The sequence below is a fragment of the Pelodiscus sinensis genome, chromosome 5 (genome assembly GCF_052426305.1).
Source record: "Pelodiscus sinensis isolate ZL-2025 chromosome 5, ASM5242630v1, whole genome shotgun sequence".
In the NCBI taxonomy this organism is placed as follows: domain Eukaryota; kingdom Metazoa; phylum Chordata; order Testudines; family Trionychidae; genus Pelodiscus; species Pelodiscus sinensis.
The window spans coordinates 59,079,544-59,104,344 of NC_143056.1; the positions used below are offsets into that span (position 1 = coordinate 59,079,544).

The 24,801-nt window shown below is 41.4% G+C and overlaps 1 protein-coding gene across 22 annotated transcripts in view; it reads left to right on the forward strand.

The window, feature by feature from the left end:
• Nucleotides 1-24,801, forward strand: part of RYR3 (ryanodine receptor 3) — a 522,680-nt gene that overhangs the window by 102,952 nt on the left and 394,927 nt on the right. For all 22 annotated transcript variants that reach the window (XM_025189447.3, XM_075927047.2, XM_075927048.2 and 19 more), the window contains exon 3: nt 15,577-15,684. In XM_025189447.3, the coding sequence (XP_025045232.1) occupies nt 15,577-15,684 (108 nt within the window). The remainder of the gene's footprint in view (nt 1-15,576; nt 15,685-24,801) is intronic.

The window sequence follows — 24,801 nt, forward strand, 5'->3', positions numbered from 1 at the left end:
ATTTTGAGTATTTCAAATACAGCAAGTACTACTAAATGCAACAAAGTCTGGCCCCTTTTCTACTATTATTTATTTAATCTTATTTCCCTCTCTAAGTATTGCCATTTCCTCAGGCCACCCCAATCACTCTTAACTACTGTATGACTTATGGCAGGTTAATCATGCTACCTCTCATATCAGCTCTGACTCATTCATACACTGCATCCTGACATAATGTGTTGCAAATTGGCTTCAAAACAGAGATGACAGATTAAAATATAGTTATTTGATCTGGAGTCAGTCAATTCTTTTTTGGGTAAGAAAATAAATAAAATTCATCTAGAACTTCAATCTCCAGAGCTCTTTCGAACATTTCCAGTTCAGAAGGTAATCATGTTATTTTAACACCTCATTCATAAAAGCAAGGTGTAACCAGCATGCTGAGTAGTGGAGAAGATAGCTAATTGCACGGATCGGAAGGTCTGATTGGAAATATTGTTAGAACTTCATATTCAAGTTTCATAAAAAATATAACACTGTCTAGATAGCTCTATTCCCAGTTTATTTAAAATTACTTTGCACATCTGTTACTATATAGATTTCCTGCAGAAAAACCTGCAGCCAGTATATCTTGGTTTTACATGAAATTTTCTCTTGCTTGACGAGCCTCTAACCAGGATCTTGTAAATAATGTATATTTCTTCTGCGTGCTTGTTCATGTGCATTCCAATCGGGGTGTGTGTGCACACATGCACAGTAGCTAGAAGATTTTTCCCTTAGCAGCTAGGGTCAGCATAGGTGCCCTCTGGAGTAGGAACAAAATGGCACCCAATATAGGGATCTGCTGACTTGCCCCTTCTTCTGGACCTTCTTACCACCAGTAGATCAGTGCTTCTCTTTTATACTGTATATAGTTGTAGTTAGTTTTCTTAGGCCAGGTCTACACTGGTGGAGAAAATTGATGCAAGATATGCAACTCCAGCTATGAGAATTGCATAGCTGGAGTTGACATACCTTGAATCAATTTTTTTCCTGGGATAGTCCCACACTGGGAGGTCGATGGGAGACACTCTCCCATCAACTTCCTTTACTCCTTCTGACAGCGAGGAATATCGTGGTTGACGGGGGTGCCCTCAGCATTTGATTTAGTGGGTCTTTACTAGACCCCTTAAATCAAACTCTAGAAGATTGATAGATGGAGCATTGATCCATTTGTAAGTGGAAATGTAGCCTTAGTCATTGCTTCTAGTTAGCAGTTATCAGGGCTCGACAAACAATACAATCTACTTGCCCATGGCGAGTAGATTTTAGCCACACACCCCGTTCATCCACAGTGCGCACATGCTCAATGCGGCTCTTGCGCATGCACAGTATGGGGCTGGTGAGCGGTTTTCACTGCCATTCGTCAAGCCCTGGCAATTAGTGGAGTTGGGGGGACCCCTTTCCTCAACTGCTCAAGTGCTTCCCAGGGCATGCCTCATTCCCAGGATTCAAGGCTTGCCAGTTATGCGCTAAGCACATGCCAAAGAGTGACCTTCATTCCTCCTATCTGAAGTATCTGGGCCACCAGAAAGATTGATAGCAAAATCAGCAGGGAGTTCAGGCCTCAAACTTGAAAGAGACCAGCATCTCCACATTCTTCTCATGAAGGTGGCTTTGGAGCCCCAGTGTGCCCCTGGCATCATGTAGTCGGTGTCTAGTTCATCTTCATTGGTGTGGGTACTCCAGCATCAGTGTTGAAAGATACTGTGCTTAGAAAAGAGAAAGGCAGAGACCAACATCACCATGCCACTTCTCATGGCCAGACGTCCTCTTGGCACTGGTTGCAATCCCCAGGCCAGAGAAAGAAGAAAGATTGTGGGTGCTTGCCTTCTGCAAAGACCATTAGCTGGCCAGTACCAGTACCACAACTGGGCTGTGATGCGGAAGCCCCCGGAGGAGGTCATGTTGATTCCAGACCAACCTAGGAAGTCGAGTTTGGGCCAACACCATTCACCGGTACCATCAGAATGGCTATCAGTGTCATTGACACCCAAGGCTTTTAATGTGGCGTAGGACTTAATGCACTTAACAGTACCATTCTCACTGCCGAGGCAAGACTAGGCACTGGCTCCTCAGCCATCAGCAAGGCCATGAAACAGTCAAAAGGAAAGCCAGCTTTGATGCAGCTGAGGTCTCCCTCTTTGCATGATTTGAGAGATTGCAGCCAGTCTTCAGTATCAGTGAGATTGGTGGTGAGGCTCCTCCATGACCCTCAAACTCAGAGTCAGACTCCTACAGATCTGGATTCATGGGCAACAGATCATCCTGCCTCATGGCTTCCCCAGTGACAAAGTCCCCTCCAGTGGTCTTTCTGGACCTTCTGAGCCTTCTAATCAGACTCAGGGTAGGAGCCAGGTTACAGTCTGGAGCATTATCCATTGCCTCCATCTTCTTCATGCCACCACAGTCAATAGAGCAGAGGTAAGAAACTGGGGGCCCAGCGTCAAGTGCAGGACCAGTCTATACCACATTAGCACTAGAGCCTCCATTATTCCCTCTCTAGATATGGCAGATTGGTATGCCACGCTTGACTTAAATTAGACACATTCATGTAGTGATTATCCAATCACATAGCAAATACCCGAGGTTTTGTGGTTAACAGGGTCCACTATCAATTTGCAGTCCTTCCGTTTATCCTGTCCGCAGCCCCCTATGCATTCACCAAACGTATGGCAGTGGTGGCAGCCCTGCTAGCAATACATTCAAGTGTTTCCAGATCTGGGTGACTGGCTGATCAAGGCCTAGTCTAATGCTCAGCTAGTGCTCAGCTGGGGCTCATCAAGGCTATGTTAGATGACCTAGGTCTATTGATAAACAAAGAGAAATTCAGTCTATCCCAAGTTCAGAAAATAGAGCTTATAGGAGTAGTTCTAGACTCAACGCAAGGCTGAGTGTTTGCTTTTCCCTCTCTCAGGGTTCAAGATCCTGGTAGGCATTGTTCAGTCTCCACCAGTTCTCTACCACCATGGTGAGGAATTGTCTCAAACTCGAGGCTACATGTCCACATGTACATATGTGGTGGGGATTGCCGGACTCAGACCTCTACAGTCATGGCTAGTATCAGTCTACCATAAATTCAGGGACTCCTTAGACAGTGCTTCGTGGCCACGTGTGGTCTCTTCACCCAGATGTTACCAACATAATCCTCCAAAGCTGGGGCTATCACATCCCAGGGAGACTGGAGATCCATCTTGGACCTTAGGTGGCTAAATATCTTCATATGCCATCCATGCTTTATGAAAATTGGCACATAAATATGCATGACTCAAAGATGCTTTATGTGAAATGAGTCATATAAGATGTCATTTTTAAAGTTGTAATCTACTGAATCTGTATATCCTATTTGAGTGTATGTATCTTTCTTATATGTGAAGTTGGAAATATTAAGTGGGAATTTGTTTTATTAGTCCAGGCATGCCAAACTGGTGTTTGGAGGGCCGCATGCGGCCTGATGGAAATTTTTTGCAACCTGCCAGAACATTTTTATAAAAGAATGAATTGCGGCCCGCTGGCAGCTCGGAGCACATGGCCGAGTGCCTGCTCAGAGCCAGTCGGGCTGCTCTGAGCTGCAGCAACTGCTCACAACCAGCCGAGCTGCTCTGCGCACGCACTCACGGCTGGCTGGACTCTCTGCGCTGGGCACTCCAGCAGGCGCTCACAATTGGCCGCTGTGCTCACACTTCCCCAGTGTCTCAGGTGTCAACATCAACTCCGGGACCCAGGTATTAGGTTGGGGCAGGGAGGGCCTGGGAGAGCCTGGCTCTGAGGGAGGAGGGCAGCATTAGGTTGGGGGGGCTGGCTCTGGGGGAATGGAGGGGGATTAGGTTAGAATGGGTATAAAGGAGTGCCTGGTTCTGGGGGAGAGGAAGGAGTTATTTTGTTAATATTTTCTTTTTATTTATTACCAAATAAAATCACAAAATGTATATTATTTTTATATCAATAAATGTCAGGTTTTTGCAATTGCATGAATAATTATCATCTTTATGCAAAATTTCAAACTTACAAAGTATCTGAAATTTTCACAGACGCCTGTTCTATTTGATTAACCATGGTCTATATTGGTGTTTATTTCAACAAAACAAGTTATGTATCATATACAAAATTTAAATTAAAAATATGTAAAATTAATTTAAAAAGTATTTAATATGAGCAAATAACAATTTTACACATCAAGTTATTGTAATATTATAAAATATACCTAAAACATAATCTATAATCATAAATAACTACAACTTTCTGACAAAGTACATTTTCTTTGGTGGCCCTAGGGTTGCCGGGTGTATTGGTGCCTTCTGCCTGGTACCTAAAATACGTGTGGCTTTTTTTTTTTATTTTTGGCTCGACAAACCATCTGGGAATCCTTGGTGGCCCTGAAAGCTATCAGTTCTTGTTTGTGTGTGTCCCTTAGTAGGCTTTGAGTTTGACATGCCTGTATTAGTCCATGTATTGTTGTAAAAGCCATACCGTAACTGAATGGATGATCAAGATAATGACTTGTGAATGGTTTTGTGTTTCATGTTTTTCTTGTAAGCCCAAACTATGGTTGGTCTGACAAAGACATGGCTTCTAGAAACCTCTAAGATTGGACAAGGTAGTAGGCAGCCCGAGAGATCAGGAAGGGGGCATCAGCATACCACATGACAACCCCAAAGGGACTTCTGTGACCCATCCCATCACAGCCACCCTGATGGAATTGGCCTCATTAACACCAGTCCGCCACATAGCAATGTAACATTTCAATGTCAATGAAAGAAACTAAGTTTGAATATCAAAATACATAATGATCTCTGAGATCATAATGGTCTACCATGTACTGTATTTATCAGTTTTGTTGTTTTTATGAGATCTGGATTAGTGTGAAGTTACATATAACTTTTGGTTCCCGGTAATTTAGCTGGGCATAATGGAATAGTGATAATGTTCAGATAACAATAAGGAGTCATTTAGCCAAATAAATATGTTGACCAGAGGTGAGTTGTTTCGTGTATTCTGGTTTACAGTGAGACATTTTGAAGTGATGAATGGAGCTGGTGATTGTGGTTTTTGATAGCTATGTTGGGAGGAGGTTTGATGCCCATTAAAGAAGTGCTAATCACATATTGTTTACATTCATAAGGGTTTTCTACACTGTGGAACTAAAAAAACATCTGCCCCATTTGTTCCTGCCAACAGTTTTTGACATCAGAACTCCTAGCTAATTATTCAAATTGATCACAGTCATATGCATGTTTTTTCTTTATAAAAAAACCCTTGCATTACAACATAATATATACTGTTTAAATCAACATGAATTCACTTAATCTTTGGAGGATAGTTTAATATTGACCTTATTGAAAAATGATTAGGTTGGCGTATTTGTGTGGGGTTTTTTTTTTTTTTTTTTTTTTACTATTTATTGATTAAAAAATGTACATTTTCACAGTGACAAACATCTTTTGCCCAAGAAGCTTAAAAGCTAATTTATTAATAATAATAAACAGAAGAGTTTATATGCAGAATACTGCATTTCATTATTAAACTTTTGAATCCAGTCTTTATTTTTATTTCAGTGCTTTTCCTTTTTGGTTTGAAGTATGCTCCGGAACACTAACAGATGAACAAATTTAAAAAAAGAATAATTAGTCCAATCGAGTTTAATCATGTACATCATAAAAAAGTATTTCATTGGAATCTGTAGGGCAAGAGATGGAGAGGCCCACCTAGAGGCATACTCCATAGCTGAAGCCACATTATTACACCTGCATATAAAAGGCCTGGAAAATCAATTCTGAATAGGGATAATGGGCATCATTTGACTTCTCCTTTATGCACCTTATGGTGCAAGATGAATAATGATGACTCATGGACATAAAATTACTCTTTTGCATATTTGCAGGATTGGGCTTCAGTTTTTTCAGTATAACAGCATTAGGTTCTGTTTTGTAAATTCTTCTCTCCTTTTGCTTTCAAGGATGCACTGTATATACTTTTACTATATTTTTTTTGTCCAATAGAAAATAAAATAGTATTACTGTTTTCCTCTGTCATCATGCTATGAATATATGCAATAGTTAGGCTTTTATATTTGCAATTTTATACAAAAAAATCCCTGTGTTAAAATAACTTTATTAAGGTTGCAAAATCAAGCAGTCAACATTTAGAAAATGCCTGCACAATCTTAATTTAGCCCTCTTGTGCACATGCATCATGACACAATCTTTATATGACCACATGCAGTTTTTCATTACCTTACACTATTGAAGATAAATAGTTATAAGACTACATTTTGAGGGGTGAAGTTTGTCCCTGGATATCATGTAGGTGTGAGGGAGTATAGGGAATGTAACACAAAGCACTAATACAATACCAAAAAAGAAAAAAAGAGATTCTCCATGAAGATTGAGACTACTTTGAAGTAGGTTTTTAGAAGGTGAAAAGGAGCTGGATTAAAGTACTTGTGGTATGTAAAGTTTAGAGACCCAGCACACTGTGTTTGGGGGGAATTCAAGGCTGATTTTTTTTTAAATTTTTCTTGCTCTGACACATTTAGGGGTCATTCTAAAGATTCACAACTAACACTGCACCCACCTTTCTAAACAGAGAGATAAAACCTTTATCCTAACTTTACATGAAACAGCTGTCTTATGAAAATAGGATAGACTGCCTCCACCTTCAGATTTGTGTCAGTGATTAATTCTGTCCCTTTTGAGGCATTTGACTATTAGTCCTCTGACTTCTTTGACTTATCAAGATTTTGTGTAATCCTCCAGGAATGCAGGAGACTCTTTCTTGCAGAATAGCTCCTAGAGAGAGTTTCAAGAGGTTACATGTGGTAATATATGGGCAGTCAGGATGTAGTTCACAGGTTCCATTTCAGGATAGTTATTTATGTGGATTGAATGTCCTCTTGGTGACTCAGGACTGACGACATTGATTCCAATGGATGATTCCTGTTGGCATTCTAACAAAGTAGTTTCAAGATGTTCTGATGCCTCCCTGAACAATCCCCTTTTCTTGAGGGTCTTTCACTACAGCCAAGGATTTAACCCAATGGTATACTTTGAAAGGCCACATTCTGTTGGTGTTTCTATTGACTTTCCTCCTTCTGTAATCTTGGGAATTTTGGCCAAGAAGAGTCTACTTGGGAAAGAAAGGTCGAGATAGTGGACTTCAACTTCCTTTCCATCATTATTTGCTGGAGGTATGGATACAGGGCTAAATGAGGATTTGTGGATTTAGAAAGAAGTCATTTTATTTTCATTACTACATGTTCTGCTTCCCATTACTTCAATAGAACTGTGAATTGGATCTGACAAGAATGAAATTGTAGGTACCTGCAGACTACTTGAAAATCTCCAAGGAAAAGTGAAGCCCGCTGTTAGAGATGTATCTTGCTTCAGAATCCTAAATCAGGCAAAACATAGCTTTTATTCTCTCCACAAATGCACATGATGTGGTCCTGAGTGGCCTGGCCACTTGAATGAATCTTGAGACATACTCTGTCATCAAAAGACAGGTGGCATTATCCAGATAGAAAAGATCAGTCCTGACTTTGTCACCGTCTGTCTAGTACAGGGAATGATAGTAACAGTTCCAGTGGATTGGTTTCATGCCAGCACATATTTCACATTTCTCAACTCTCTGCTGGAGTTTTTTGCTCATCTGCAGCCACCAAACTGTTTGTTTAGCTCCCTTCCTGCATTTTGAAATGCCTCGGTGTTCCTCATACAGTCTGTCCAGGATTTCCTGTTATGTTAGGGACAACTAGTCTGGAGCTCTTGAACAATAAAGCTTATTTTATGGCAAGATCCCTGGAAACCACCCACCATGATTTCTTAAAAGTTTCTGACTGTTTTGTACAGTCATCTTTGTCGTGTTTGCAATGATTCATGCCTTGACTCAGGAATTCATCTGCTTCTTGCAGATGTTTGTCAGTGATTAGTAAATCAGTATGTACTTCACCTATGGAAACTTCCAGAAAGAAGCTCCTCCTAGACACACACTTGCTGTGGTGTGTCTGAGACTGCAGCACTGGAAAGCATGTCAGCAAGGTAAGAATGCTTAGATCTTGGTGTTCTGGTCCGTGCCGCTTTCTGCAGCTTCCATTGGCCGGGAATGGTAATTTATGGCCAACGGGAGCTGCAATTGCCTGTACCTGCCTAGGTGAAGAAAAATATAGCAGTAGGCAAACCCTGGCAAACCACCCACCAGGGGCTAACACTGGCAAACTGCCACCATTTCATTGCCCACCCTTGTGTTAAGTCGTCAATCAACATATTTCATTGCCATAATGAGGTTCCTTAATATAGGTGATCACTTGCACTTTTCCTAGATCTGGTTTGGCCTTTGCTCCATTAGTGATCTAGCCTAGTGTGGTGTTTGAGCTGCTGCTTGTAATTATTAGAACTGGGAGCACTGGCTGTTGGGAATCTGGAAGCACAGGAAACAGGAAGGGGGGGCGGAAGAGATGGGACAGGCCTGAGTGAGAGCTACAGAGGGGAGCAGCAGCAGCTTTGTAAAGAGGTTTCACCTTTGGTAAATAAAGGCCTGTTGAAGTTTGTTACTTCCTTGCTTGCATGATACAACATTTTGGCGACAAGGATGGATCTGCCTCTGAACCCACCTGCACCCTTTCTGCAAAGCCCAGGTGAGCCTCCAATTGCTTTTACTGCCTGGATCCGTATGTTTGAGACTTATCTGCTTGCAATCAGTGCTACAGAGATTTCTGAAGTAAGAAAGCGTGCTCTGCTAATCCACTGCCTTGGAGCAGAAGGGCAGCGTATATTTTACACTTTTCCCCTTGCAGATGATAAGTGAGACTGCACTCATTGCATTAAAGAACTTTTTTGTGCCAAAAGTAAATGTAGGAGCTAATCGCTACAGATTTCGCCAGCGTGAGCAGAAACCAGGGGAGACTATAATGCAGTATATTGCTTCTCTGAGGAGTCTGATTGTAACTTGTGATTTTGGGAATATGGCAGATGAGATTATTAGAGACCAGCTCATTGAGAAAACAACCATGCTTCTTGTAAGAGAACGCTTGCTTCTAGAACCACAATTTACACTGGAAAAAGCAATAACCATTGAGTTATTGAGTAGATTGAGTCAGCTTTAGCAGAAGCCAAAATAATGAGCATGGATACAGGAGGCCCAGTTCAGGCTGTTACTCCTTTGCAGAAAAGTCCACTATTGCTGCAGACAAACAATCACAAGGGGAAAACTAATGAGAAACCACAGAATCAGCAAATTCAAAGCACAGCAAAAGCATGCTTTCGCTATGGATTCCCACAACACCTTGCAAGCTACACAAGATGTCCTGCAAAAGAAGCTCAGTGCAATCACTGCAAAAAGATCGAGCATTTTGCTAAGGTATGCTGCAGTAGCCAGTCCAATCAATAGGTGCATGCAGTTACAATACCAGATGTTACTGTTCTGAGAGTGGACAAAGTCACTACTGCACATATTCCAGAACAGATAAGGTGCACTGTACATGTTTCTGCCACACCTTCAGGCAAATCACATCCTATTCAGCTAATGTTGGACACTGGTTCAGCAGTATCTATACTACCTGATTCCATCTACAGTAGATTTCCAATAATCCAGAACCTTTGGGACCTAGGTGGTGCCGGATTATCAGATATGCCGGAGTATCAGGAGGTACTATAAGATGGTTATGTATATACTGTATATAGTATATACTGTATATAAAGTGTTCTTAACCCTTTTTATTGTACATACTGTATACAATATACTGTAATGTTTTAGTTTTTTAACCCTTTTTTACCCTTTTCGCTCAGTTCAGCTGCTGCCACTGTTACCTTGTGACTCATTTTTTGCCGAAGCTTACTCACTAGGCTCTTGCCATTTTGATGCCGGACTATCAGGAATGCCACAATATTGGATGCCGGACTATTGGAGTTTTACTGTATTTGCATTACTTTAAAGATGTGCCTCTTACTGAACCCAAACTTCACTTTGTGTGCTATTTGAAAAACCAAATTCCAGTACATGGCTGCCTGCCAGCAACAGTAACTTTTGGTGATTGCTGTGTAAATGCAGAGTTTTACAGTGTTCACAAAGGTACTCCTATCCTTGGCAGAGATTTATTGGCTGCTTTAAACCTCAGGGTAGTTAATGGACGAATTGAAACCTCAGCAAAGTACTCTTGCAGTACATACCCCAGTTTCAGCTGGGACCCAAGACCAGGTTGAGGATAAACTTGGCTGTGCTTATGGGTTTGTGCATAAAGTTAAAATGCGACATAATGTGACACCTGTACGACAGCAGTTACGGCGCTTACCATTTTCAGTCAGGGAAGCTGTTTCAGAGGAACATAAAAAACGTGTTCAAAAAGACATTATTGAAGAGATTGACTCCTCGGAATGGGTTTCACCTATAGTAGTGACACAGAAGAAGGATGGAGGCATTCGCCTTTGTGTGGACTTAAGGGAGCCAAATAAAGCTATTGTGATTGACAGCCACCCTCTTCCTCATACTGAAGAAGTATTTGCAGAACTCCATGGAGCAAAGATGTTTTCTACTCTTGATTTGCAGAGCACGTACCAGCAGGATATGTTGCAAGAAGATAGCAGAGACCTCACAGCATTTATTACTCATGAGGGACTATTTCGTTTTAAACGGGTTCCATGCCGTCTTGCACTTGCCCCAAGTGCCTTCCAAAAAATGTCATTGATTCTGAAGAATCAACATGGAGTTCAGTGCTATCTGGATGATATTATCGTGTTTGGAAATACTTCTGAGGAGCATGACAATCTGCAATCTGTACTAAACTGCATCAGCACTGCAGGCCTCAAGCTCAATATGTCTAAATGCAAATGTAGACAAACAGAACTCTCCTTTCTGGGACATACAATTTCACCGGCTGGACTAAAACCTGATCCAGATCATATCCTAGCAATTTCAAATGCTCCTCCTCCATCAGATTTGCAAACCTTACATTCCTTCTTGGGTCTAACCTCCTGGTATGCAAAATTCATTCCCAATTATGCTTCCGTCATTGAACCATTACCAGAATTACTATGGGGAAGTTCAAACTTGGTATGGACAATGGATGCACAAGCTAGTTTGGAAACTGTGAAAGACTTGATTGTACATAGTCCAGTACTTGCACTATTCAGTCCTGCATTGCCCACAATTGTGACTACTGATACTTCTGATTATGGACTTGGGGCTGTCCTCACACAACTTCATGAGGACAACACAGAGAGGACTACTGCATTTGCTTCAAGGACACTGAGTGATGCTGAGAGAAAATATTCTACGGTTGAAAAAGAAGCACTTGCTTGTGTCTGGGCTACTGAAAAATGGAGAACTTACCTTTGGGGCTGCACGTTCAAGTTGTGCACAGACCACAGCCCTTTGACAACATTGCTAACCACAGAAGGACTGGGAAGAGCAGGGAATCGTATTGCTAGATGGCCTGCAAGACTACTCTCTTTCAATTATGAACTGGAATATAAGCCTGGAAACCAAAATGTGGTAGCTGATTGCCTTTCTCGCCTTCCTTTGTCTTCACCAGATGGTCCACTGGAGGATGAGGATGAAGTAGTTGAGCTTATTGCAAGCACTCTTACTGCAGTTACAAGAGAGCAATTCCAAGCTGCTTGTTCAGCATGTCCAATTCAACAAAAACTACAGGAATTTCTGACAAAGAGATGGCCCAGTAACTCTAAAAACCTTGACCCAGTTTTTCTGCCTTATTTTAGAATTCCGGATGAACTTTCTTTGCTTGATGGCTATGTGCTACAAGGTACACACCGGCTATTTGTGCCTGAAGAATTACAGCCAAAACTCATACACCTGGCACATGATACTCATCAAGATATTGTTAGAACCAAACAACAACTACGAGATCTGTATTGGTGGCCAGGGATGAACTCCCAAACTGAAGCAATCATAATATCCTGAATCACTTGACAAAAAGCATGATAAGACAGCAGTGACATGTACCCCACCATTACAGCCTGTTCCTCTTCCTGATTCTGCATGGGAAAAAGTTGTGATTGACATCGTAGGACCCTTTGATACTGCTCCAATTGACTGTCATTATGCCATCACTTTAATAGACTATTTCAGTAAATGGCCTAAAGTGGCGTTTACATCGCAAATTTCTTCTGCTACAGTAATTAAGTTCCTCTCTACAGTTTTTAGCAGGGAAAGTAACTCCAAAGAACTGGTTTCAGATAACGGTAGTCAATTTACTTCCATGGAATTTGAAACTTTTCTAGCAGAGGAAAAACATTTTGCATAGAAGATCGTCCCTGTATTACCCTCAAGCCAATGGGGAAATCGAAAGGTTTAACGGAAGTTTGAAAGAGAGTTTGCAAACAGCTAAATTGGAAGGGCGCTCGTGGAGAACCTTCACTACTGATTTCTTGCAAGCCTACAGGGCTACACATCATGCCACAACGCAAAGATCACCCGCAGAGTTACTTCATGGAAAACAGATGAATACTAAACTTAACATTGCTGGATTGTTAAAGGCAAGACCTGATACACCAAGGCTGTGTCTAGACTGGCATGATTTTCCAGAAATGTTTTTAACTGTAAAGTTTTCCGTTAAAAGCATTTTCGGAACAAAGAGTGTAGCTTGGCACAGATGCTTTTCCGCAAAAGCACTTTTTGCAGAAAAGTGTCCATGCCAATCTAGACGCGCTTTTCCACAAAAAAGCCCCAATCGCCATTTTCGCGATCGGGGCTTTTTTGCGGAAAACAAATCTGAACTGTCTACACTGGCCCTTTTGCACAAAAGTTTTGCGCAAAGGACTTTTGCCCGAACAGGAGCAGCATAGTATTTCCACAAGAACACTGACAATCTTACATGAGATCGTCAGTGCTTTTGCGGAAATTCAAGCGGCCAGTGTAGACAGCTGGCAAGTTTTTCCGGAAAAGTGGCTGATTTTCCGGAAAAACTGGCCAGTCTAGAAACAATCCATATGAGGATGCTGTGAGAAAAACAGTTGAACAGAAGCAAGCAAAGTATAAGGCTTTCACAGATAAACGGAGGGGTGCTAAGGAACCAAAGTTTGAGTGTGGTTCCTTCATTAGAGTAAGAAAACCTGGAATTTTACGCAAAGAGGACCATAAATTCACATTTCCTCTTAAAATCATAGAGAAGAAAGGACCTTACACCTATCAACTTTCTGATGGGTGAGTATGGAATGCTTCTTATTTTGCACCTGCCTGTGCATCAAGAGGAGATGATGCCAACACCCAGCCCACGTTTTATGACTTCACCGTAGCACCAACACAACAAGACACAACACTGGAACCGGGGTTTGAGAGACGGTCTGTCAGACCTAGACGACCACCTGTCTAGACTAGAGACTATGTTATGTACTATTTATAGTGTTTTCAGTGTAGTATTTCTGCCAACAGTATAGTGTCTTCTTCCATATTTGTTGCTGTGGTTAGAACAACAATGTTTATTTTATAATTGGGAGAGATTTTTAAGAGAGGAGGGAATGTGATGTTTTAGATGCTGCTTGTAATTATTAGAACTGGGAGCACTGGCTGTTGGGAATCTGGAATCACAGGAAACAGGAAGGAGGGGGGAGGAGATGGGCCAGGCCTAAGTGAGAGCTACAGAGGGGAGCAGCAGCAGCTTTGTATTGTAAGGTTCTATCCTTATAACCATGCTTATGGCTGTGATTTTCCTTTCACCTTTAATGAAGATTTTCCTGGGCCTTCCAATTCATTTTTTACTCTTGTACTGTTATGCTTTCATCTTCCCATAAAAATATGAGGGGTTGCTGTGTTAGTCTGTAACTTTAAAAACAGCGAGAGTCTCTAATGTGCCACAGGATCAATCTTAGACACTTATCTTCCTATAAAGTGGCTCTGGGATAACTGTTACAGTAATATCTGTGTCTGAAATATATTTTATACTTTCCCAGGTGATTGTGGTTGATTCATCCTGGTTGCAAGGTCCTTAATCTCAGTGTCTTTTGAGTTTTCATTTGAAGGAGAGCTGCCCCTGTGCATTTAAATTAGTAGACTGTAGCATAATGTCACCTTTTTAGACACTTCCTGTGATGTGTTGTCCTTTGTTGGAAAAAAACTCTTTACTGTCCACTGGTTTACCATACCATGGGAATTCTTTCATGCTCTGTTGACTTCCTGTTCTTTATTCAGTGTCAGCACAGCTATCTCTGGATGCCTTTTGCTTGTACTGATCTAGTTGGGTATTGTTTCTAGACATCATAGATAATTTCTTCCCCATATGAATGGTTTCTACAGTAGGTTCCTACTAGAAATTTTTCCTCCTAAGAAGAGACTGTTGCATCTTTCTGATGCATCTTTGTGTATTGATTTTGGAATGCTTTCTTGGCTGTCATTAATGTGAGGTTATGATCATTTTGGTGTTGCAGCTGGCCCTATCCTAAGTTTCAGTGTTCCTTACTGAACATAGCGGTTCTCTCAGGGCTTTCTGTTTTCATGTCTCTGAGTGTTTTGCTGCTAGTCTGTACAGGCTGTTTTGGCTGTTTGCTTGTTTTCCTCCCCTCTCCCTCCTTCCCCTTTTTGCAGAGGTGTTGTGTGATTCACCAGATCTTTATTCTGTCTCACAAAGACAAAGAAGATGGTGGCTGAGCTAAATGGGAAACTTTGGCTTCTTTGAAAGGTGTGGCTGACTCTGCAACTTGGAGGGCCGCTACCTAGGGATCAGTACATACTTTTTTAAGACCCTAGTCTCTTTTAGACGCATCTAGGCTTTATACCCTTTTTGACATAACTGTCTTGCAGACTCTGAGCACCTACTTCTAACACATCAGATCACGGTTTGAGAGTCAGCAAGAATGGAATACATGTGGGTAGTCACTTGAAAAAGAATGGTTACCTACCTTACCGTAACTGTGGTTCTTGGAGATGTGTTGTCCATATATATTCCATGACTTGCCTCCACCCTTTATGCCCTTGGGCAGGTAGGTGTGAATATATTCAGATTGCAAAGTGGGGACCCCAGGGACACTGCTGATCAAAACATTCCTATAATGACTGTATGGGGGGCATATGTACCATCAGGAACGACATGTACTGAAGAACTACTGATATTGTAAAGTAAGTAAATGCTCTTTCCAGTTACAGAACTAGAGGATTGAATTTTTTTTCATTCTTTTGTATTGAATGTAAGAATTATAATTCAATAATTACAGCTATTTTGATGACACAATAAAGGTTTTGTCTTTTAATGTGAAGTACATTCAAGGGCTAGGATATCAAATTATGATTTCAGATCTTTACTTCTAGTTTTCTGTTGATTTATCATGACATGAAAACTGAGAAAAAAGTAGCCTACAACTCTTCTGCTTTTGAGCCTGATGACTCCTTATTTTAACAATAGCGCAATGTTCTAAGTAAAAAAGGGAAATTGCAGTGAGAAAATCTTCTGAAGGAGGGAAGAACATTTTTATACAAAAACTTGTGTTGTTAAAAAAAACCTACTTTCATCTTAAAATTGATATTATTTATTTTGTGAGGGTGTATTCATGTGTGCTTTGTTTGAACTAACCAGCTATATCATTCTTGTCCTTTGTCTTGCTCTTGATTTTGCAGTATGTGCCTCCAGATCTTTGCATCTGTAATTTTGTGCTGGAGCAGTCTCTCTCTGTCAGAGCCCTACAGGAAATGCTGGCGAACACAGGGGAAAATGCCAGTGAAGGGGTAAGTCAATTTTTTTTTTATTTTGGCATCAAAAAGGATACCCACTTCGGACTGTTCCTCATTTTCTTAACCTAATCATGGATCTTTAGAACTGAGAGTACCTTGGAATGGGGTGGTAGGTACTTTAGTATTCCTTTTAATTAGTCTCAGAGGAGTAATGTGTTAGTCTGTAACTTTAAAAACAATGAGTGGTCCTGTGGCACCTTCGGATACATCTATACTATGAGATAAGGTCGACTCTAATAAGGTCGATTTCCTACCACCTGATTTTGTGAAGTCCAAGGTCCATGTCCTCGCTGCGGAGAAGAATCAAACTTAGTCCAAAGTAGCATACCCGCATTAGGGAAACTTCTGTTGACTCAGACAGCAAGGCACCACGGGCGGCTGTGCACTCTGGGCTATGTTCACGGTGTGTGCTAAGTCCAGATCTCTGCAGCAGGTTGTCAGGGGCTCATGTCTCCAGAATTCATTCGTCTACTCCCTCCCCCCTGGCATGACATCAGAGGGAGGCAGTCCACTCATTCCTTTTTTGAGCCCTGGTTGCTTGTGTGGATGTCAAAGCAGCATGAGTATGGAGTCTGGTGTGCAGGAAAGCATCATTGTGCTCTTACATGTAATGGTGTGCCTAATAGCAATGTGCTTTGAGAGCATATGCATGTTGTGCCACCTGGAAGAGGAGGAGTCCGAAGCTCGACATGGCATGGAGGCATTGCTCAGGCAATGTCTGGCGCTTATGCTAGCATACCTGCCATTCAATCGTCTGGACGTAGTAGAACGCCAGGTCTAGTGCCGTGAGATGAATTCAGATTGCTGGGACAGCATTATGATACAGACATGGGACGAACAGCAGTGGGTGCAGAGCTTCCAAATACACAAGGCCACGTTCCTAGAATTGTACAATTAGCTTTTCCCTGCCCTGCGGTGCCAGGATACCAGAACGAGAGACACTCTGACCGTAGAGAAGCCCTATGAAAGCTTGCCATGCCAGACAGTTACCACTCAGTCGGGAACCACTTTGGGGTGAGGAAATCTACAGTAGTGGCTGTTGTCATAGAAGTAGCCAAGGCCATCAATAACATTCTGCTGCAGAGGATCGTGACTCTGGGAAATGTGGACACCATAGCGGATTGCTTTGCCGCAATAGGCTTCCCTAACTGTGGTGGCGTAATAGACAAAATGCACATCCCAATCTTGGCCCCTGAACACATTGCTTCGAAGCATATCAACCAAAAGGGGTACTTTTCCATGGTGCTGCAGGTGCTCATGGATCACAAGGGCCATTTCACCAACATCAGCATGGAAAGGTGCAGGATGCCCACATTTTTTGGAACTCCTGCCTCTTCCAAAAGATGCATGCTGGGACTTTTTTCCCTGAGCAGACAATCAAAGTTGGAGAAGTGGACGTGCCAATAGTGATTCTGGAAGACCCAGCCTACCCCATGTCCCCTGGCTCATGAAGCCCTCCATTGGCAGTCTTTAACAAGGAGAAGTTCAATAACAGGCTAAGCAGATGCAGAATAGTAATGGAATGTGCATTTGGACATTTAAAGGGGAAGTTCAGGAGTCTCCTGACTTATTTGAACCTCAGGGACTGCAACATTCCCTTTGTGGTAGCAGCATATTGTGTGCTCCATAAACTGTGTGAAAGCAAGCAGGAAACTTATCTGGCAGGAGAGATAGGGGACTGAGCCAAAGTGCCTAGCCAGAGTGTTTGAGCAGCCAGATACCAGTGCAATCAGGAGAGCACAGTAAGGGGCAGTGCAAATCAGAGAGGCCTTGAAGGGTAGTTTTATGCAAGGCCTCTTTTGAGACTGTCACGTGGCTCTCCTCAAGTTGTCCCTGCATTCCCTGTTTCCCTTTAATCCCCCACCACACCCCTGCACTTCAAGCAATAAAGAGACTATTGTTCAATGAACATGAGTTAGGGGGAAAAAAGGAAGTGGAAGAACAGGGAATTGGAAGGGGGGCGTAGGAATAGGAGTGGGACTGCCTTCTGCCTCCCAAATGCCTGGAGGCTCCAACTCCCCTTGAGCCCTCCCCACCCCCCCTCTGTGTCCTGGGGCCATGACAGCTCCTGGAGACTCTGGGAGTGGAAGCCACAGGACTGGTGGAGGAGAGACTGGGGTGTCATTGTGATAGGCAGAGTTCTGAGATATGGCCCTCTCATGGCAGGACACCACATGCTCCATAATAGCAGTCAGGGAAGAAAGCATTGTCTTGTGCCAATTGCTCCCTGGAGGCCCTCTTCTCCTGCCATTCCATGATCTGGTCCTGCTGCTCTGCCTGGCTCTCTGCCATAAAGGTGTGCATGTAGTCCTTTTGCTCACAGAACATCTCCTTCCTCATGTGTTGGGCCTTCAGATGTGAGCCAGGTAGGTGCTGTAAGAGGCAGATGCTATAAGAGGTGGAAGATGCACTGAGCTGGCTGCTGTCCAAGCTGCAATGAAAAATTACAGACACAGACTTTACAACGGATACATTATGTTAATCTTACGTCTACTCTGTTAGCCTACACCGAAGCTCTCTATAAAGACAAAGGAGCTGAGTTACATGCAAAGCTAAATGTTTTCTTTAAAGTGGGCACTTTATAGCAGGTGCCCAGACTTTTCAAGGGAGCATCAGGACACACTCACTGCGTAGGCAGGCAGTCATAGTAAGGAGCCAGCTAGGGCCAGAACCTGCATGCAGGAGGGGAGTGGCTTCCCACTATATCCAGCACACTCTGTTTCCCAGGACAGTGCTACTTTCCCAGCCAGGGCAGGAGCCTGCGGGGGAAGGTTGGCTTGCCACTGTGTCTGGTACACTCCATGTCTGTGTCACACTGGTTCCTTTTCTGACTACAGGGGGAGGGGAAGAGGGTGTGTATGTTGTGTCTGCAACATGCAGCTTCCTGTGGAGAGAGCTAGTAGGTTCCTCTCCTCCTTCATGTAGGTTATAATGTAAGAGATCAGTCTTCTCCAAATCACATCCAAGTGATCAGAAGCAGTTGCTGACTGAATGTGGCCATAAACCTGGGCCTTATGCTGCACTGCTTTGTGGTTCAGTGATGCCGATGGCTCGGCCAAGGAGGGTGTCCTACGGCAGAGGGCAACATAAGGATGGCCTCCTCAAAAGCCTTGTGGGAAGGATTAGATTCTTATGTGAGAGCTTCATGGAGCTGTGTAGACAATACACCCACTCCATCTGCAGACACATGAACAAACAGTTTCATGCCCCCTGCACTGAGCACCCCACACTTCACACCTCATTGCCTTAACCGACTTGCAGGAAGACAAAGTTTGTGAATTCACCAGAAGTGCCCTCCCAGGGACGGTACTGTACTGAGAGTAGGGTACTGACTCCAGCAACATTACCAGCTCCTGGCTGTCAAGTATTAAGCATCTGGCTACTCTTCTCCTCCTCATCCTCTTTCTCCTCCTTTTACTCCTTTACCTCTATGGTGTCCTCCAGGCTGACACCAGTATGTCTTGTCTACACTTGACAACCACACTAGGGATGCTGGCTGTGTCACCCCCCCAAAATGGCAGCCAGGTGGTTGTAGAAGCATCACATGTGAGATGCAGCCCCAGACTGTCTGCTCTCCTCCTATGTCTTGTGGTGCAGGATTGGTGCAGGTTCTTGATCTATACAGCCCTGGAATATCCTTTAGCCCCCATGCAGCTTGCTATCCTGCCATGTATCTCGATGTTTCTCCTGCTGGTTTGGAACTTGTTGAGGATAGCTTCTCCCCCCACACCTCAAGCAGGTCCAAGATCTCCTGGACACTCCATGCAGGCGCTCTTCTGTGCCCCTGGGAACTGGATCCTATGGGGCAGGAGTCCTCAAAGTTGTTGTACTGGTGCTGGAATTAGTCAACACCATTTACACGTGTGCCACAGAATGCTGCTCACTCGTGAATGGACTTGCCATGCTGGCACAAAGGAGAGGCCCTTCTATTGTTCCTGGGGCTTTTTGAGCTTATGGAAGAGCAGTAGAAACACAAATTGATATCAGAGCGGTCAAAGTGGAAAGCTGCAGGAGGCCTTCTGGAGGCCAATAGTGTCAGCCTTCCGGCAGCACTGCGCCTACACTAATGTAAATTTGACCATGCAAGTTTAGGAATAGTGTTACTCCTCATGAAAAGCAGGGGGACAGAAATCGACTTCGGCAGCCCTTAAGGTCAATGCAGGAGGCTTGGTAGTACAGATGCATCACTTCGAAAAATCAACCATATGGGGCTAACGTCGACATAAAGTCCCAGTATAAACCAGGCCTTGGAGACTAATAAAAATAGATAGCATCCTGAGCTTTTGCAATGAAGTGAGTTTTACCCTTAAAAACTCATGATACTATATATCTTTGTAATCACCAAGGTACCACAGGACTACTCATTTCTTTTCATTAGGATTGTCATTTATTCCTTCTCCCTTATGATGCAGACAGTTTTTCATATTGGATAGCTAAGTGCATTTAATGTATTTAGCAAATGAAAGAAAACACAACCATCCTCTACGAAGACCAGTTCCTATACTGCTAGTTCAGAATTGACTGGTGAAAGAGGGGAAAAAAAGAACGATTGGGATTTTGCCTAGCTTCTGGCAGCCAAAGGAATATGTGTGTCATAAGGTTACTTGAAAATTTAGGTAATCTGCATGGTAGCACTGTAAACCTATTGGCAGTCACATGTCAGAATAAGAGAATATTATCTTTAAAGTTTACTATTCGCTTAAGTCCATCTATCAACCAAGTAAAGTGACATAATTTATTTTGGACTTAAAACATTGATATCCTTTTTTGTAGGATATCCTTAACTAAAGAGTTGATATCCTTTTTTGTAGGATATCCTTAACTAAAGAGTTGTTTCTTAGCATTTGTTTTAGTTACTTAACTTATGGTGAGGAAGTATGTACATTTCATTATAGATAATTGTATGGGTTTCTGCATCTCTAAATGTTTTAAAACACAAAATTATGTTTAGGTGATGTTGATTGTCTAGTATATGCACATATGAGAGGGATTTGAAAAATAAAAGACGCAGGTTCTTTCTGTTGTGCTTACATGTTACATTACTGGAGAAATGTTAGATCACTGCAACACCAAGACACAAGAATGAACTAAAGAGGATTTTCATACTGAAGAAACTTCCAGATGTCAGACAAGTAAAAGTACTTCAGAAATGTACTTACTCTCTTGCCCTGTTTACTACTGAAAAATCTATTTGAGTTTAAATCATGTCATTTGTTCTTTCACAGTGAATCTTTTACTCCTTTTGTGATGTGGAAGTGAAATGGGGATACTGAATTTGCGTCATAATAATTTATTAGGCAATCAATGCGATGATGGTGTGAGTAAAAACTGGTCTGAAACCGAAGCCCCTATCCCAATTACTCTGAACTATGGTTATTTGTCTACTGATCTGAACTTTAGTGCTGGCTCCTTTCTTTACCATGGAACAAACCAAAGCCCTGCATCTTAACTTCTGCTGGAAAAGTTCAGATCCAAATCCCTCCTTTGCAGTTCTGAACCATTCCTAGTTCTAACGTGTATAATCATTGTGCAAGATATTAAAAGCATTAAAAGGGTCATGTTTCATATAATATGATATTAAGGTTACCGCTTAGGATCCTTTTTAAAATAAACAAAGAGCTGGCTTCAACTTGAACTTTATCAAACTTATGCGTTCTAGGAACTGAAAACTACTGGTCACCTTTACTTGTGTTCTTTCCTTTTTCATCATGCATATAGAATCTTGGCTACCTGGTAACATACATTCTTCTTAATTTATTGGAGGAAAGGGCAAATCTCTAATTAATACTGTGGAATTGAATGGAAAATCTAAAATGTGCATATGTTGCTGCAGAGTCCATATGGGGGTCATAAAACTCCTACATAAGCGTACTGTCAACTCCAGTTCAGCCCTAGTAGTAGTCAAACTGGTGGGCTGGGCTCCTCTTAGGCTTGTACTAAGTATAATCTATGTATTACTTTAATTCACTGGTGTTGGCTATAGAGTGCTTTGGCTTGCTGATGCAGACTATAAGCCCTGCTGCCCAGCCAGATCATCACCAGGCTGCCAATTTCTACTGTGATGGGATGCTTGAACCAATTTCTCAGTGTAGATTGAAACTGTTCTCATTGAATTGGAAGCCCAGCACGAAGGAAGACTGAATTTTCACTCTCAATTTAATTGCTTTTGGGCTTCAGTGCCCCATCTGAACCAACGAAGAAACTCAAAATGGTACTACTATGTGACATTTTGTGTAACTACATAGCAAGAACTTTATATTTATCAAATTAACCTGTGCAGAGTTAGGTGACGCTTCAATTTCCCCCTCTTCTGTTACGGGGGAACCTGAAGATTCCTATTTTCTGAAAGCCGCATAACACTGGGCTTACACATTAAAAATTTGTTTTCATTGTCAAATCAGCCCGTGGGAAAAGTGGAGCTGTGAGGGAGAAAACTGTATGTTTGTCAGAGTACATATAGAGTGCACAATACGTATATAGTAACTAAAAATTAAATCAGGGTAATATCCTTTTTGTAAAAATGCTGAATTGTTACAAATTTACTTCATAATGAAAATCTCCCTTGTCTCATATTTTCCATGTGTTTATAGACTTAATGAAGTTTAAAGGTACATGGAGGTGCTTTCTCTTTCTTAGGGTAATCGTAGAAAATAAAGGAGGTTGATGTGAGAGGGTGGGGTTTGTATGTGACTTAAAATGATAGACTGTAATGGGCTCCTTTTGTAGTTAAAATGAATGGGTGTGAGACACAATAGCGGATAATCATCACTTTCAATATTTTCATGGTACACATTTTCAAAAATGAATATTTTTATACTAAAGATAGTAATAGCTAAAAAATAAAACATTGGAAATTATAAATTGGTCTGTAGGCTTGGATATGTTCACTGTCATGAAATAGATGACCGTTTGAAAAAAGTTTTAGATTTTTATCCTCTTGTAAAGAGTATGCTTCAAAGTACTATATATAAATTCCCTCTAATTTTGTCCATCCACAGGCAGAATAAATTTTATGTGCACTAAGGAATATTTGAATATGTACCACCAGTAGAAACATATGCTGCCAACTGTGGGTGCTCTGCTCATTAGCTGGGTGGTATCTGAATATGTCCTTAGTGGCTGCCCAAATGCTCAGCTTACAGGAACACTATATAAGCATTTATTATGCTACAATGATTCTTATTTCTCCCAAGAAAATGATTGTGTAACACTAGCTGTGATTAGCTGTAACCTAATTGTCTACTGAATTTTCCAATCCATAGTCAAGAGGCTATGTTCTCTTTACAAATAGAATAAATATTTTCAAGCAGTGTGAGAGTAACAGAGCCAATATATTTTGTAGCATAAGGGCCCATCCCAGTGCCCACTGCCTCAATGGGAGTCTCTCTGTCTGTCTGTGTTGGATCAGACCCTAAGTAATTTTTAGATAATTTTATATTCATATGAAAGTGCCATAGCCATGGTTCAAAATTAATAATTGTGTTGACTGGAAATTTAAAACTGCTGTCCTAAAATTCCATGTTCACAATATTGTACATTAACAAGACAATTTTTTTGTTTTAGATAACAAGCAATTTTTCATTTGCAAGCAATGCAAAGGAAAAAATGAACACCAGCACCCAAAATAGATCAGAAGTAAGGGAGACGCAGAAGAAATAGCTAAAAATAGTAATTTGGTTATAAAGATTTACTCTTGAGTATAAACCTTGTGTGGAATTTTCATTCTAGAGCAAATATGTACAACTAACCAAACAGTTTAAAATTGTATATTGTTTCAAAGAAAATATTAAGTTGTTTTAAAAAGTAATTCAGTTTCTCCTAATAATTCTGAAACTTACTACTTTACCAGAGGGTCAGCACACAACTTGTGTTCTCATTGTTTCTCATTGCAGGTGCTAAAGCAGGGGTGGGCAATAAAACAGTCACAGTTTGCCAGGGTTAGCCCCTGGTGGGCTGCTGCCACTATATTTACCTGTACCTCCACAGGTACTGGTGATTGCAGCTCCTGTTGGCCACAGATCACCATTCCCGGCCAATGGGAGCAGCGGGAAGTGGGAAGCAGTGTATGCCCACGCCTGTGCTAAAGGTATTGTTCTTTTCCTAAAACAAAATTAAACAATCTTTTTTAAATACAATCCAAGACCCCAATGTCTTGGTCAACATTCAGGTCATATTAAAAAAAAAATATGTCTGTATCTATTCTCTGCAAACACATTCATGCAGTCCTTTATGTGTGGAACTCACAATAACTTTACTGGGAGGTGCATACACAGACCTTGCAGAATCCGTAATGTATGCAAGCACATTATTTTGCATATTGTTCTGTTAGCATCAAATACTGCACTTCATATGTGTATATGGTTTGTGTGTATGTGTGAATAAAGACATAGATTATGTACATACACACATGTACAGAATACTTCTGATGCAATATAAAGTATTGTGGCTCATCAGAATGAGTTTGAAATTACTGGATTCATTACTCAGGAAGATGTGAATGTTATGCAAATCAACCAAAATAACTGCCAATAAAGAATTTGTGCCGTCATAAGCCAACATTTTGTCACATATTTGACAGAAATACTATTTTATATGGGTTTTAGAGATTTTAACTTTTTCATTTTAGTCCTATTTTGGATATCTCTTCACCTGTAAAAATAAGCTGTTTTAGTAATATAAATTCAAGTATGCAGTGCTCAGAGTAAGGAAAAAAGCTAACACAATTGTTTTCAGTAATTTCATCATTTACTCTAGTGTAGACTCGGAGTAGAGTTTTTCACCCCAAATATTTCAAATCTGGTATAGATATGAAGCAGGGTCTCCGAAGTCAGAATCCTTACTATCAAGCTATAGATAGTGTTTCTTTCTCATATTCTTGATCAGTTTAAAAAAAATCTCATTTTCTTTCCAGTGCAAAACAAAAACAAACTGGGGGTGTTTTGTGACTATCTCTAATTTTTTTTTTTTACCTCTAAAAAGAAATATATTTTAAAATGAATGTTATAGCCTACAAATTTTACAATCCTTCAATAAAGGCAGCTGCTGGATTGATTTTGTAAACTTTGAAGTGGAAATATACTCGTGCTGAGTTTTGTAGGCCTCCTTTCAATA